Source organism: Aspergillus undulatus (genome assembly GCF_047715775.1).
Source record: "Aspergillus undulatus strain CBS 261.88 unplaced genomic scaffold BDV17scaffold_50, whole genome shotgun sequence".
NCBI lineage: Eukaryota > Fungi > Ascomycota > Eurotiomycetes > Eurotiales > Aspergillaceae > Aspergillus > Aspergillus undulatus.
Genome location: NW_027396654.1, coordinates 66,662 through 79,882, shown reverse-complemented (window position 1 = coordinate 79,882; position 13,221 = coordinate 66,662). Strand labels below are relative to the sequence as shown.

The 13,221-nt window shown below is 51.0% G+C and overlaps 7 protein-coding genes across 7 annotated transcripts; 3 read left to right on the top strand and 4 right to left on the bottom strand.

Moving 5' to 3' along the window:
• Nucleotides 1-530: 530 nt before the first annotated feature.
• On the bottom strand, nt 531-3,190 carry BDV17DRAFT_177881 (dynein family protein). Its single transcript, XM_073754889.1, has 6 exons — nt 2,582-3,190; nt 2,360-2,527; nt 1,919-2,289; nt 1,770-1,863; nt 1,103-1,722; nt 531-1,040 (listed from the first exon to the last, which is right to left on the bottom strand). Exons 1-6 carry the CDS (start codon nt 2,733-2,735, stop codon nt 897-899), a joined length of 1,551 nt encoding a protein of 516 aa, XP_073612573.1. The 5' UTR covers nt 2,736-3,190; the 3' UTR covers nt 531-896.
• BDV17DRAFT_177965 (uncharacterized protein) lies at nt 2,975-4,268 on the top strand. The gene is made up of 2 exons (XM_073754892.1): nt 2,975-3,268; nt 3,325-4,268. Exons 1-2 carry the CDS (start codon nt 3,213-3,215, stop codon nt 4,106-4,108), a joined length of 840 nt encoding a protein of 279 aa, XP_073612572.1. The 5' UTR covers nt 2,975-3,212; the 3' UTR covers nt 4,109-4,268.
• BDV17DRAFT_177879 (phosphatidylinositol-3,5-bisphosphate binding protein HSV2) lies at nt 4,249-5,915 on the bottom strand. The gene is made up of 5 exons (XM_073754888.1): nt 5,636-5,915; nt 5,537-5,575; nt 5,369-5,466; nt 4,962-5,318; nt 4,249-4,910 (listed from the first exon to the last, which is right to left on the bottom strand). The coding sequence occupies exons 1-5, from the start codon at nt 5,742-5,744 to the stop codon at nt 4,389-4,391; spliced, it is 1,125 nt and encodes a 374-aa protein (XP_073612571.1). The 5' UTR covers nt 5,745-5,915; the 3' UTR covers nt 4,249-4,388.
• An 80-nt stretch (nt 5,916-5,995) lies between these two features.
• BDV17DRAFT_271229 (uncharacterized protein) lies at nt 5,996-7,326 on the bottom strand. Its single transcript, XM_073758779.1, has 3 exons — nt 6,811-7,326; nt 6,667-6,756; nt 5,996-6,609 (listed from the first exon to the last, which is right to left on the bottom strand). Exons 1-3 carry the CDS (start codon nt 7,064-7,066, stop codon nt 6,245-6,247), a joined length of 711 nt encoding a protein of 236 aa, XP_073612570.1. The 5' UTR covers nt 7,067-7,326; the 3' UTR covers nt 5,996-6,244.
• A 337-nt stretch (nt 7,327-7,663) lies between these two features.
• BDV17DRAFT_177867 (uncharacterized protein) lies at nt 7,664-8,758 on the top strand. Its single transcript, XM_073754887.1, has 2 exons — nt 7,664-7,909; nt 7,959-8,758. The coding sequence occupies exons 1-2, from the start codon at nt 7,784-7,786 to the stop codon at nt 8,658-8,660; spliced, it is 828 nt and encodes a 275-aa protein (XP_073612569.1). The 5' UTR covers nt 7,664-7,783; the 3' UTR covers nt 8,661-8,758.
• Nucleotides 8,759-9,562: 804 nt separating this feature from the next.
• On the top strand, nt 9,563-11,847 carry aspA (putative septin AspA). Its single transcript, XM_073758778.1, has 7 exons — nt 9,563-9,774; nt 9,884-9,892; nt 9,969-10,044; nt 10,110-10,226; nt 10,281-10,368; nt 10,422-11,024; nt 11,077-11,847. The coding sequence occupies exons 1-7, from the start codon at nt 9,754-9,756 to the stop codon at nt 11,309-11,311; spliced, it is 1,149 nt and encodes a 382-aa protein (XP_073612568.1). The 5' UTR covers nt 9,563-9,753; the 3' UTR covers nt 11,312-11,847.
• Nucleotides 11,848-11,910: 63 nt separating this feature from the next.
• On the bottom strand, nt 11,911-12,867 carry BDV17DRAFT_294163 (uncharacterized protein; the record flags this gene model as incomplete). The annotated part of the gene is made up of 1 exon (XM_073762782.1): nt 11,911-12,867. One exon carries the CDS (start codon nt 12,865-12,867, stop codon nt 11,911-11,913), a length of 957 nt encoding a protein of 318 aa, XP_073612567.1.
• Nucleotides 12,868-13,221: the final 354 nt, after the last annotated feature.

Sequence of the window (13,221 nt, the reverse complement as noted above, 5' to 3'; positions counted from 1 at the left end):
TCTTTCACCAACCATGCGTTCGATTGTGTAGTATATATATTATATCGGTATAGCTATATGCCGCTTATTCAGAATTGGTGAAAAGCAGAGGGTAGGGGACCTATCGTGAAGTTGGTAGTATGCCGTTTTTCTTTCTGATATATATACTTCGCTTCCCCAAAAACAAAAAAACCCAACCATTCGCACGGCACAATTCCGCATTCCAAACTCGAAGAAGCAAAAAAAAAGAAAAAAGAAAAAAGAAAAGGACCAGCTCCAGGTCTCGAACCTGTAGCTCCCCTGGCCCTTGTTTTAACAAGGCTTGTCGCATCCAAGGAGTATGTCACCAGTTACACCACGCTGGCTTCGATGGTCGTGGTGAGGCTTTTCCCGATTAAGTATGTGGGCCTGATACCCACTTTATCTAAATCACGTGCTGTAGATGTCGACGATGCTGACCTCAACGACTACCCTAAATCTGGTAGAATAAGGTGGTCAGTAGCTTGCTCCAGCTAGGTAGACATAAGGGCCAGTGAGGCTGCTATGTAAACTTTAGAGTTCATATCTGAATGTTCGATTTAAATATGGTTGATTTAGTTGCAACAGCAGACTATCACATCATCCTTTCCCTCGCCAAAGAAATGTACTAGAAAAGCCTGAGGTATCTACGCTAACCATCGACAATCAAAAGGGACTGAACTTGAAAGGAAAAAGAGATGCATGCGTACTGGGGTATGTAGGTACTAAACGAATGAAGTGTACCAGTCGCCAGAAAACTGTTACAGTGTAGTGGCAAAGAAACCAGACCACTTGCAATGAGAAACGGAACCAAAGACTTCCGTCCAACTCCGATGTACTTCCAACATAAATGGGAAAGAAGATGAAGTAAGGCAAAGTGATCAGGCAGAGGGATAGTATTATACCGAGGGACTTCCGCGGGGACTACCGCCGGGCTTCTTGACTAGACCCGCGAAGAAGTTTGCTAGAGCTTGGTTGTGTGCTTTTTCGTCGCCTGGTGAAGTGACGGGGTCCTTTCGCTGGGTTCGACTGGCTTCTCGGTCCTGTGCAGAAGGTAATTAGAGTGGTCCCCATCATGATCATCGTGAAGAGGTTGGGAATATACCTTGAGCTTCTGAAGCATGTCATCAGCGTCCACCTGGATACCGCCCATATTAAATTGCACCGGGCCGATATGCTCGTTCACCCGGCTATTATCCTCTAATGGAGACATCTCTAGCTGAGGCGTCTTCTTGGCCGCTCGGTCCTTCTCGTCCTCGATCTTCAGCTGCTCCAGAACTTCCAGCTGCTTCGTTAGGAAGCCCTGCATATCGGATGTTTCGACCTCGATTTTGTTCCCGCTTTGTTGGCTACCGGGGTAAGCTAACAATGTCGTTCGCTTGGGATCTTGAATGGTCTGCTCGTATATCGCTACAGCGCTTGTTCCGTCGTCTTCTTCAGCGTTCTCATCCTGAACTTTGTCGTTTCCGTTTGTCAATGGCTCGGGTGGATCCTGGATTTCAATAGACCAAGCTGTCGATATGCCCTCTATGTTGGATCCTTCTCGAATAACTCGGATCTTCGCCCATGAATCCCAGTTAGTGGGAATTAGAATCTTATCGCGTTCGATGAATGACGCTTTTAGCGACAACTTCTTCAGCAGAGAGTGTATGCCGAGAAGGGAATGTAAGACGATATGAAGGTTGTTTGCGTTATAAGGCTTGGTGTATATGAGGGACGCGCCATCTGCATCAGTTAGATTCAGTTCGATTCGCGCGGAGAGGAGTTCATACGTTTTACCAGTAATGTTCGCAAGAACTGGTGGATGAAGTCGAACTCGTCCTCGTGCCAGCCGTGATCGCGCTCTAGCTTCTCCATCTTGTCCGTCTGTTCAATCAATGTTAGCACCTGTCGTCACCACTGGGTAGTGAGGCGTACGTACTCCTTGACAAACCACACATAGAGGTATCCCCAGCTCCTCATCCCACTCTCCAGGACCTAAAACCACGGATCCGGAGTTGGATGCCTGTGTCCCTGTGGAGCTGGCGTCAAGGCCCTTCTTCCGCTCCCTCCACAGTGTCATATTCTCTTCCATCACAACCTTGGTCTCGTCGTCCAGCGAAACAAGTACATGGCGCAAAAGGCGGACCCATTCTCTAAGGCGCCGTACCCATGTCCAAGGATCCGACCAATCTAGAAGAATTACCACGGATGTTTCGGGGATGGACTGCGGCGTCAGGAGCGGTTTAAGGAGAGGAGCAAAGGATAACGAAGGTTCGGAGAGGAGGTATGCGGAGACGCGCGCCAATGTATCTGAGGGCGAAATGTCAGATTCCAATTCGTAACCTAGCTGAGGGGTAAAATTGGGAATTCCACAACTTACCTTCTTGGTCCGCATCCAAAACATCTAGATATGTGTATCCCAAAGCAAACTGGTTGGCGACGGGAGGCACCTTCCTTTTCGCTTTCCGGCGCTCATTTGATAAACTGGGGTCGGAAGTGTCTGCGGAATAGGCTTCTAGGAACTCCCTCTGGCTTTCGGGTGTACCTCCTGAAAAAGGTGGGTTAGCAGTGATCACTCAAGTAGAGCTCAAGGGGTCCGTACCTAATACGAGGAGATTTTTCTCCGGCAGGCGCTTTCCGGTCGCAGCGCTATCCAGCATAGAAGACCAGATGTTTTTCTTTGATCCATCTTTGCTCGACGGGCGACTGTTATTTCCTGTGCTGGATCTCTTCGGATTTTGACTTGATGTCGACATTGTTTGCTCCCAATTTATCCACGCTCAGTCGGCGCAGATAAATCCAAGATTGCCCCAAGTAATGTATTCAAAGCTTCGGGGAGTTTGACGCGTTGACCAGGTGGGAGGGCGGCGGTGGTGTCGGTACAGAAAGCGGAAGCGGAGCAGGTCAGGGGACGTGTTTCGGCGTTGAAACGGAGATCGCGGAGTCTGGAGATTGATGGTGGTGAAGGCGTGGTATTCGGATGCAGTTTTATATTTCGTGATATCAGGCGGTCCTTAAGTGACGGGGGTCAGAACTATTCAGCATGTTGAAAGTGTCCTTGTCCTTGTTGTTCTATGTCCTCTCCTGGATCCACCATTCATCACCAAATAACACTTTGAGGTAGATATATCACGTGATTCGCGATACCAGCGGATCGGACCAGGAAGCTGTCATTGCTTGGCTTTCAGAGCTCAACGTTCTTTCTTCGTCACCTTCCAAGCAAGAAAGATATCATGAATAACATTCGCCAGGTTCAGGCGCTTAACAAGCGCGAGCTAGAGAATGCTGTGTATGCTCTTTATTACCCTACCCTTGATGCGCATTCACTTATTGACTGAAAATTAGTCCTCCCGAAGCTTCCTGGCACGCCGATTACCGCGACACGGCCTACATCTACATTGGCGGCCTCCCTTTCGATCTCTCAGAGGGCGATATTGTCACCATTTTTTCTCAGTACGGCGAACCAGTCCACGTCAATCTAGTGCGCGACAAAGAAACAGGAAAGAGCCGAGGCTTTGCCTTTCTGAAATATGAGGATCAGCGCAGTACGGATCTCGCAGTCGATAATCTGGGTGGAGCGACAGTCCTGGGCAGGATACTACGCGTGGATCACACGAGATACAAGAAGCGCGATGAGGAGGAGGATACAAACAATGTTGCCAAATTAATGGGTGAGACCGCCGTTCAAGAGGTCGACGGTGATACGGACAATGAGAGAAGAAGACGGAAGAGGAGAGGAAGTGAAGACAGAGAGCCACGTCCACTCCGGCTGCTCAAAGAGGAGATTGAATTGCAGGAGCTGATACAGAACCATGATGAGGAGGACCCAATGAAGGAGTTCCTCATCGAAGAGAAGCGGGAGGAAGTGGCTCGGGCGGTAGAAAAGGAAGCAAGGAGAGAAAAGTCGTCGCGAAGACGGGAAATTGGTCGCGAGAGGCCGAGTCGCCATTTCCATCACCATCGCCGCCACCGACGCGACGACGAACGCTCGCGATCCAGAGACAGAAGCAGCCGCGATTACAAAGAGCGAGATCGAAGAGATAGGTCCTACAGAGATAGAACTCCGGAGCGTTCTCGATCACCGTCGCGCCGGGAGCGGGATAGACGAGATCATCGTCGATTAAGGTAGAGCCCAACGAACCCATCGAATGCTTGCGACTAGCGACCTTTCTTGGACTGAAGCCTAGGCGGCGAGGCCCCCATATCAGATGCCGGTAGTGTATGGATGACCGGCAGGGCGATACCTAGATTCAACCTGCCTCCCAATGCTGTACTTCCTATCGTTGCAAAAAATTTGGACGCGGGGCTGCCTTGCCGTTGCTTGCGCCGGATGTTGGCCATGGTCAGAATGGCCACACAACATATTTCTTGTTGTTGACGAACTTGGCGGGGAAGGGGGGAAGTTTCCTTCAGCTCCCATCACCCAGATACCTTTTCCAGCCTTCTCTGATGCAGTATCGCTTCCCCTCTTCACCTTCGCGAAGAACGAACTTTTCCCACCTGCCGTCACTACCTGCGCCAACGACGACCATGGTGTCATTATCCGTCCATCCTATCACACCCTTCGGAGGCCGTCCTAGAGCAGAGCCAAGCGGTGGCAGAGGGCCCAAGCCGTCTTCTCCCATTTCAAAGTGTGCACTTGCGAATGAATACACATCAGAAAACACTCTCGGTAGCAGTGGAATCTTCCCGAGGACACCCCATTTTCTGTTCACTCCTTCATCGGAGAACGATGCTTGCTGGTTACGATATGCACTGTTGCGTGGATGGGGAAGGTCAAAGACATGAAGGGTAGACTTGTCGGAAGTCACGGCTAATAGGTTATTTGACGGCGAGATGGCAAGTGCAAATACAATTGCGTGATCGACTCCTCGTCGGAGTTCAGCCATTCTCACACAATTACTTGTAGCAAATACCCGTATTAAAGTGCCCTGTGATCAGTTAGCCGACAATGAATAATCTCCTAGGAATAAAGAATTTACCGCTTCGCTTGCCGTTGCAAGAACTTCCCCATCAGGACTTAGAGTCATAGCGCGTAGTGGTGTACTATGGGCAGGTATAATGCTAACATTCCCCGTCTCCAGCTCAACAATTTGAACTTGTCCAGGAGACCGCCCAGGAAAGGCCAGTAGCTTCTGTCCTAGACAAGCCAATCCCAACGGATTATCCGTCGTCTCGAAAATGAAGAGCCGCTCCGGCGGGCGGGAGAAAGCCCACACCTCGATACTATTGAGCAGGGCGACAACGATTCGCGACTTCGATAACCGGACGCCGAGGACGGATGTTGAGAACTCGAGAGTGATCGCGGCTTTTTGCTTCACGTCGTCCCAGATTACTAGCTGTATTTGTTCTGTGAGCGCGAGTCCGTAAGCGGGAGGTATTGGCGCACCTTGTTCTGCGGGTATCGCGGTCTTCTTCCGCCGCCGACGAGCGCGAGGTAGTTTGACTGACCGACCATGGCGGCGAGGCCTATCCCGGCGTTGAAGCCTAGATCGTTGCGCCGTCAGTGAGGGGCGCTCGTCAAAGGACAGAAAGGACGACCAATAGATACACATACTTCTCGACATCCTAAGTTCGCATGGGTTGGAGCTGAAGACTTCATCGGGTCAGTACTTGTTCACGGCGCGCATGATATATACGACGGAGCTCGACATACTGCAGAACCCATCTTCCAAACCGACTGAGAAGCAAGAGTTGTCGCTGTTGAAGGTGGCGGACCGTGAGAACGGGCCCTGGGAATCGTCGATGATCTGCCGCGTATTCATCTTGATGGCAGCAGCAATATAGACTTTCAAGTCCGTTAGAGCTGGACGTTGAAGGAAGCTCGAGCTCGAAGCTTGGAAGATGCCGAAGATCACCTGCGGACCTGACTCGGACTTAACATCCACGGGTCCACCCGTTTGGCTTAAAGCGGCACTGCTTAGCTGCAAAGGCTGTGCCTCTCAAACACGAACGACATTACTACGGAGTAGGCGAAGATGCAAAACCTGTACGTCGTTTCTGCGAGGAAAAGGAACCTTGATCCAAAAGGCTGGCCTCAGTGGGTTGCCTAGCTATCTTTCCCGCCTCGCCCCATACTTACTACTTTTTGGAGGAGCAAACAAGCTGGCCACCTGCATCGAATTGATTATTCATATCCGACGCAGCCTATTAATGATGCTACTCAGGTCAAAATACGCAAGGAGAAATATGCGGTAACAATTTGCATTGCAATTATCGGTAGAGATCTCACCAGCAATCTCCGTCCCTACTGAAAACAAAACCTTTAGAACTTGCGAGCGAACTTGATATCCTTCAGGTCCTCATGAGAATTAACCGAAACCCGCGAACTGCGAATCTCAGGCCGCGCCAGGATAGCCTCATACACCGCTGCAAAGTTTGAGGCGCTTGTTGTCCCATTTCTCGTCGCATCCTCATCAACCTCAACTCGGAAGCCGAGGTAGACCTCATTGAAGCGGACGTTCGTCTCAGCATTCTCACGAGCACCGGCTGTGGCCATTGAGAATAAGGCGCCTTGAGTCATTGCTGGGAGTGGGAAGATTGCTAGATCGCCTTGCGACCCGGTGCAGATGGTCCATGTTGTTTCTTGCTTCTGTTCCAGCAGATAGTCGATGGTTTCCCGGTAGGCGACTGAAAGGACTCGGTCAGAGAATATTGCTGAAGTTGTGTATGGACTGGGCAGCTTACAAAAAGCAGCCTCAAACGCGGAGTTCATATTGGCGCGCAGCCGGTCCGTAGCGATGTCCCTCAGGGAAACCATGCTGTACTCGCCGCCAACTGATGAATTGTTAAACTTCTTAGAAGCTAAAACAGGCTTAGGACAGTACTGACCACAGGAATAGACATGCTGAAAAGCTGGCAGCTTGCCAGCGCGGACCTGGTCAACAACGCCTCGAACACCAGTGTCGGAGAGAACATCGGCCTCAACAAACGCAATACCGTCAGGCGACCCGATATGGCGGACTAGCTTGTCGGCTGAATCCTGACTCCGCACGATGGCGAGCACGTTACGCTTCGTGTTCAAGGCAGCCTTGACGGTAGAGGCGCCGATATTGCCAGTTGCTCCAATGACGAGGACAGTTTCCATAGCTGGTCAATTGAGATCAAAGTGTTTGAAATTGTTGAGTGAATTTTTGAGATGCTTTAGATAATTTCCCCCATTGTTCCTAGATAATTGACTGCCTTTTCATCCATGGCAAATGCTGATATGACCATGTTTCGAAGAAGTATACTTCGGGTGGGTCTGTAGTTGATGATAAATCCGGGGCTCTTCGGCCCAAAGAATCTCGCCCCTTCGGCCTTGAGCTAAAGCGAACGCGAGCCGATGACAAACCTCAGCAACAATCCTCGGGAGAACACGGACGGGACAACAGCTTCTCACCTGCATCGTGACTCTCATCCCTCATTAATATGGGACAGCAAATTCGTCGTCTGCCACAATGAGCAGCCAGATTCCTTGAATTGGGAATTGAACATGGCCTTCCTGCGATGCTCATCCGCCTATGATATGGTTCCAGCGATTATTGGAATAAATTGTTACAAGCATTTTTGTGACATGAACTAAGAGACAAATAAACAGGCTCTGGTTGGCCTTTACAGAGCCATCGCACAGATCTCTGTCGCTGATAAAGGCTATTGTCTACCTTTGTTCAGATCAAAGGTTCACTGATCAGCCATAACCCGGGGCGTGAATCTGGATAGAGTATAAAGTGACAATTGACTGCTAACATGGAATCCTTGGGGAATATATCTGAATCTTGTTTTTTGTGGACAGACTGATCGAAATCACAGCATAGTTTTCATCATGGCCCCAATCGGCGGAGCTGGGCCTGCAACAGATGTTGCACACCTTCTAGGAGGCAGAAACATCCCCTACGTGCTTTGGGGCTGGATGGCGATCGCCCTGTATGGGTATCATGAAGTAATACCGGTAAGAATAATCTTTCGAGTCAATGAGCCTATGCTGAATCTCCGACCAGGAAGTTGACTTTGTCATTCCTGATGCCTGGATTCCGTACGCAACCGAACTCCTGGCGAATTCTGGATTCCCTCATTGCGAGGACCCGGATTGTGTGGAATCAAGAGCAATCGATCGGTTTTGGGCAGATGATGCTCCTTTGTCCCGCAGAAAGTGCCACACTTCTTTGGCGAGGGATCGTTACCACCCTATCGCCGCTGCGCACTTTCATATCGACCAAAGGTACCAATTCCACAAAATCCTGTCACTGCATAAACAGTCCTCTGTTCTCTGGTGGTTACCAGATATCAAACCCGAACGCCCTGCTGCTGATGACCCAGTTATGTCGCTCACGACCAGTGATCAAACCGTGTCGGGGAGCGCTGTTGGACGCTCACGCCGTTGGGTAGACGAATACCCCGTGAGAATCCTAACCCCATGGGTCTGTACTAGGGCCGTTATGATACTATTCTGCCGCGACTTTGGCCATATCAAAGATCTTGACCTAGTCTGGCAGAATATGCTGTATGCTCTAATGGGAAATCGCGATGCCGAGATCGAACGCCGTCTGGAGCCGCACTTCCGGGACGCTTGGGGTCTCTGGCATGGTGATAAACTGCGTGGTCGGAACCCATGGCTCGGCTTTTGCAAGCTTCGTACTATACTCCTTGAGAACGGCGAACTTGGATCGTTGCCCGAAGTTGACATCAGCCGTAGGATTTGAGCAGGTTCAGTGCAGGTATGGTGCCCTCTACCAACGAATCGATCGACCCTTTGTTTTGCCGCTTCTCTGTTAGTTACTATGTCCGTCACTCGCTTTTTAAATCGTAATTCTCTGCTTGAGTAAACATTCAGACTTCTTGAGAATATTATCGTCAGCTAGACTTTAGATTGTATACTTCCTCGTAGTTGTTGCGGCCTCAGGGCTCAGGCACCAATATACCCGACCCGCAAGGGCCCCACGGCCGCGGAGAGCACCAGACCAGCTTTTGGCTCCCCAAATTATTTACCCCTGAATTTCTGTCCAACCCGTCCAGACTCCAAAGGTGTTCATCGCCTTGATAAGCTGCTCCAGAATACATAAGCATCAGACGCGAGTCAGAAAGCAGCGCCGCGCTTTGTCTTTGATACTCTTGCGGGTCGGAAATCTGGAAAAAATGCTGCTGGATTTGACGTTGTCTGGCTGACTGTTCTGACATGAGAGGTGGCTTGAGCTTGATGGATTTTGGGTCTATCACTCCTGGCCAAGCTTCACTGGGTCAGACACCCCAATTAAGAACCCAGCGTTTCGAATTTGGGCACAAACAATTTCTCTCACCACCCGTCAACAAGTAGACATTGAAAAGACACCTATGTAGCTTTGGTGTTTATGTAGCACGGTTTGGATACACAGGCTCGGGTTGTCTGGATACATTCGTATGAGCGATACCATAAAATAATACAGGATACCGTCTCTGGGAGATACCGCTTGCCATTATTGGCTTGTCCGGAGCTCTGGTGAGAAAGGGGAGCAAGCTGGTGTACGAGGGGCGTATTTGATACAGCGACCGAATTGGCTAAACCCGATCGGGGCGCCTTCCCCCCTAAACTGCCAGGTCAGGTCGTCTATCCCGGACGCTCTCTCTCGACCTCTCTCGACCTCTACTCTGCTGGTTCCAACTCGACTTCAGGAGTCCAGCAGTTCACTCCCTTCCGCATTACTGCTCCTTCTCTGTCTCTCCTCCCTTCCACTCGCTAGATTTTTTCTTCTCCTCCCTCAATTCACATTCCCGACCATCTTCGCTTCTTTCTCGATCATCCCCTTTCTTTAGCCCAGCATGTCGTCCGCGTATAACCCGGTATGTGAACGCTCCCCCTTTAATGACTTCAGGGCTCTAGAAAGATGATCCACCTTCATTCACCTTTGTATTCTATGGTCAATTGCTGATTGTTGATTCTTCTTGACAGCACGCCGCCGTTAGCACTCCCTCGCTTTTCCCTTTCCGATCAGCATTGGATTTCTGGAACTAATGCACGTTGCGCCTACTTTTAGATAAAGCTCCGCCGGAAGAAGAATGTCAAGAAGGGAATTCAGTTCTGTTTGATGGTCTGCGGTGCCAGCGGAACTGGTGCGTGGTCCAACCCAGCGAATCTCCAAACCATTTCGAGACCTAACGGAGGCATTCCACGATAGGACGCACAACTTTCGTCAACACACTCTGCGGAAAGCAGGTTCTGGAGGGCAAGGATGCGGACGATGCCGCCAATGCTCACATTGAGGAGGGCGTTCGCATCAAGCCGGTGACAGTTGGTATGCTTGTCAGCACAAGGCCGGCCGAAGCTTCAGGCTGATCCGTTATACTAGAGCTCGAGCTGGACGACGAGGGCACTCGAATCTCTCTAACCATCGTTGATACCCCCGGTTTTGGTGACCAGATCGACAATGAAGCCAGGCATGTGGTTACCGCCAGACTGTATACGTGGCGCCAGACTGACCATTGTGTAGTTTTGGTGAGATTGTCGGATACCTGGAACGCCAATACGACGATATTCTCGCCGAAGAATCACGAATCAAGCGTAACCCCCGCTTCAGGGATAACCGTGTTCACGTCCTCTTGTATTTCATCACACCAACCGGTCACGGACTCCGCGAGCTCGACATCGAACTGATGAAGCGCCTCTCCCCGCGTGTGAACGTGATCCCCGTCATCGGAAAAGCCGACTCTCTCACTCCCGCTGAACTTGCCGAGTCGAAAAAGCTCATCATGGAAGACATTGAGCACTACCGCATTCCTGTTTACAACTTCCCTTACGACATCGAGGAGGATGATGAAGACACTGTGGAGGAGAACGCTGAGCTTCGGGGACTGATGCCGTTCGCCATCGTTGGCTCCGATGACTTTGTGGAGATTGACAACCGGAAGGTGCGCGCGAGGCAGTACCCCTGGGGTGTTGTCGAGGTTGAGAACCCACGGCACTCCGACTTTTTGGCTATCCGAAGTGCTCTGCTCCACAGCCATCTGGCGGATCTGAAGGAAATCACTCATGACTTCCTATACGAGAACTACCGTACCGAGAAGCTCAGCAAGAGCGTCGATGGTGCAGCTACGTACGTGTACCCTTGAGCATCCCGAAGTGCCACATATGCTAACCCGAAGTAGAAGCGGAGGCGACTCATCTATCAACCCCGAAGACCTGGCCACCCAATCCGTCCGCCTGAAGGAAGAACAACTCCGCCGTGAGGAAGAGAAACTCCGCGAGATTGAGCTCAAGGTGCAGCGTGAGATTGCTGAGAAGCGCCAGGAGCTGCTGGCTCGCGAAAGTCAATTGAGGGAGATTGAAGCCCGTATGGCTCGCGAGGCAAGCCAGGAGCAGGGCGCCAACGGCGAGGAGTAATCTTCTCACGATGCGGGTTATCATTTTACGTGCCGACCGTGCCTATGCTATGAAACTCGTGGCACGGCGGCGGTAACTGTCTATGGGGATAATATTATTCGACTACTGTTTCTTCACGTTAATAGCTTTCTTTGGAAGAAAGGAGGAGCCAATGCAACCAACGTTCCGTGTCCTTCGACTGCGGCGGACGACGTGGGGGCTGGCGGTGCTCTCCACTCCCTCGCAGCTTTCCTTGCCTTCTTTCACGCCCTTCTTAATTCGTTGTTTCACGCTCGAGGTCAAAGATAGCACCTTTTTAATCGTTGACAGCTGTGGCTGGAGCACCTGCATAAATTCTCCAACCCCCCGTTTCTTTATACCTGCTTTTATCCATGACACCTGTCTCCAATCTCAGCAGCGCAGCAAGATTCCCTCTTTTGTCCTTTCATATTGCGTGCTCTTGTGGCTTGTCTTATCTGTCTTCTAGTTGAATAGTAGTATATGAGGAAGAAAAGCATCTCTACTGACATAGTAATCAGAAGCAAGTACACATTAAATGACTTTTAAAGACATTGAGGCGTAGCGAAGTTATAAAGCACGGAAACAATAATTTAGGTACCTCAGTTGCAGATGATTGCAAACGCCTTGATCACGAATCCACCATTACTGCCCTGTCCATGACTCTGGTTTTGACGCTTCTTGTTCTGTCTCTTGAAACCTCGCTTCTTCTCGTCTTCTTCACAATCTTCGTCGTCATCAGCTTTCTTGTTCTTGCCCTTGTCCTCGTCATCACCATTTTCGTCATCGCTCTCATCCTCAGCCTCTCTTCCATCTCCACCACCATTTGTCTCGCTCTTTTTCTCTCCCCAACCACCCTTGCCTTTCTTGTTGCCCTCGTCGCCCTCATATACTTCGGCTTTCTTGCCCTGTCCCTTCGAATCTTCCTCTTCTCCACTCTCATTGCTTTCATCGTCACCTTCGCCGTCACCCTCATCCTGGCCTTCGTCCTCGCCCTCGTCCCTTTCGCCATTTCCTCCATTACCAGAATTGCCGGCGCCCTCTCCTTCGCCTTCATCTTCACCTTCCTCTTCCTCTTCGTCTTCGCCTTGACCCTGACCCTGGCCCTGACCCTGACCTTGACCCTGGGCTTGAGCTTGGCCTTGAACTCCAGTCTCGCCCGCACCTTGTTCATCTTCGTCACCTTCCTCGTCTTCATCATCACCCTCACCACTGGCCTCATCATCACCCTCATCGCCATTCTCATCATCACCCTCATCACCCTGCGGAACAGAACAAGAACCGGAGCCAAGTCCGTTACCAGCACCACCAAAGCTTCCAATCTTTGCTTCATCATCACATCCTGCGCTCTCAAAGAACACAACCGTGCATTCGCCCAAGTCAGCAATAAACGCCGCTGCGGAAATTCCACCCTGGACAGACGAACATGTCAGGCTCTCGTTGCCACTGAACTGGGATGGGGTGCCGCTGCATTGGTTGTCTGGATAAAGGGATAAACTCCAGCACTTTCCCTCGGAAGCAGAGCTGGAAGTAGAGCCGGAGCCCGTGCCAGTGCCCATGCCCGAGGCTGAGCCTGAGCCAGAGGTGGTGCCGGAGTCCGCGCCTTGACCTTGACCTTGGCCTGGCCACGGGCCGGGACTTGGAGATTGACCGGAAGTCTGGCCTGTCCCGCCGGATGTTTGTCCTTGACCTTGACCTTGACCTTGACCTTGACCTTGACCTTGACCCTGACCCTGGCCTTGTCCTGAGGTTTGACCGCCAGAAGTTTGCCCTTGACCCTGGCCCTGGCCTTGAATTTGACCCTGTCCTTGGCCAGAGGTCTGGCCTGAACCTGATGTTTGTCCTTGGTTTTGGCCCTGTGCCTGACCTTGAGCTTGACCTTGCCCCTGTCCTTGACCTTGTCCTTGTCCTTG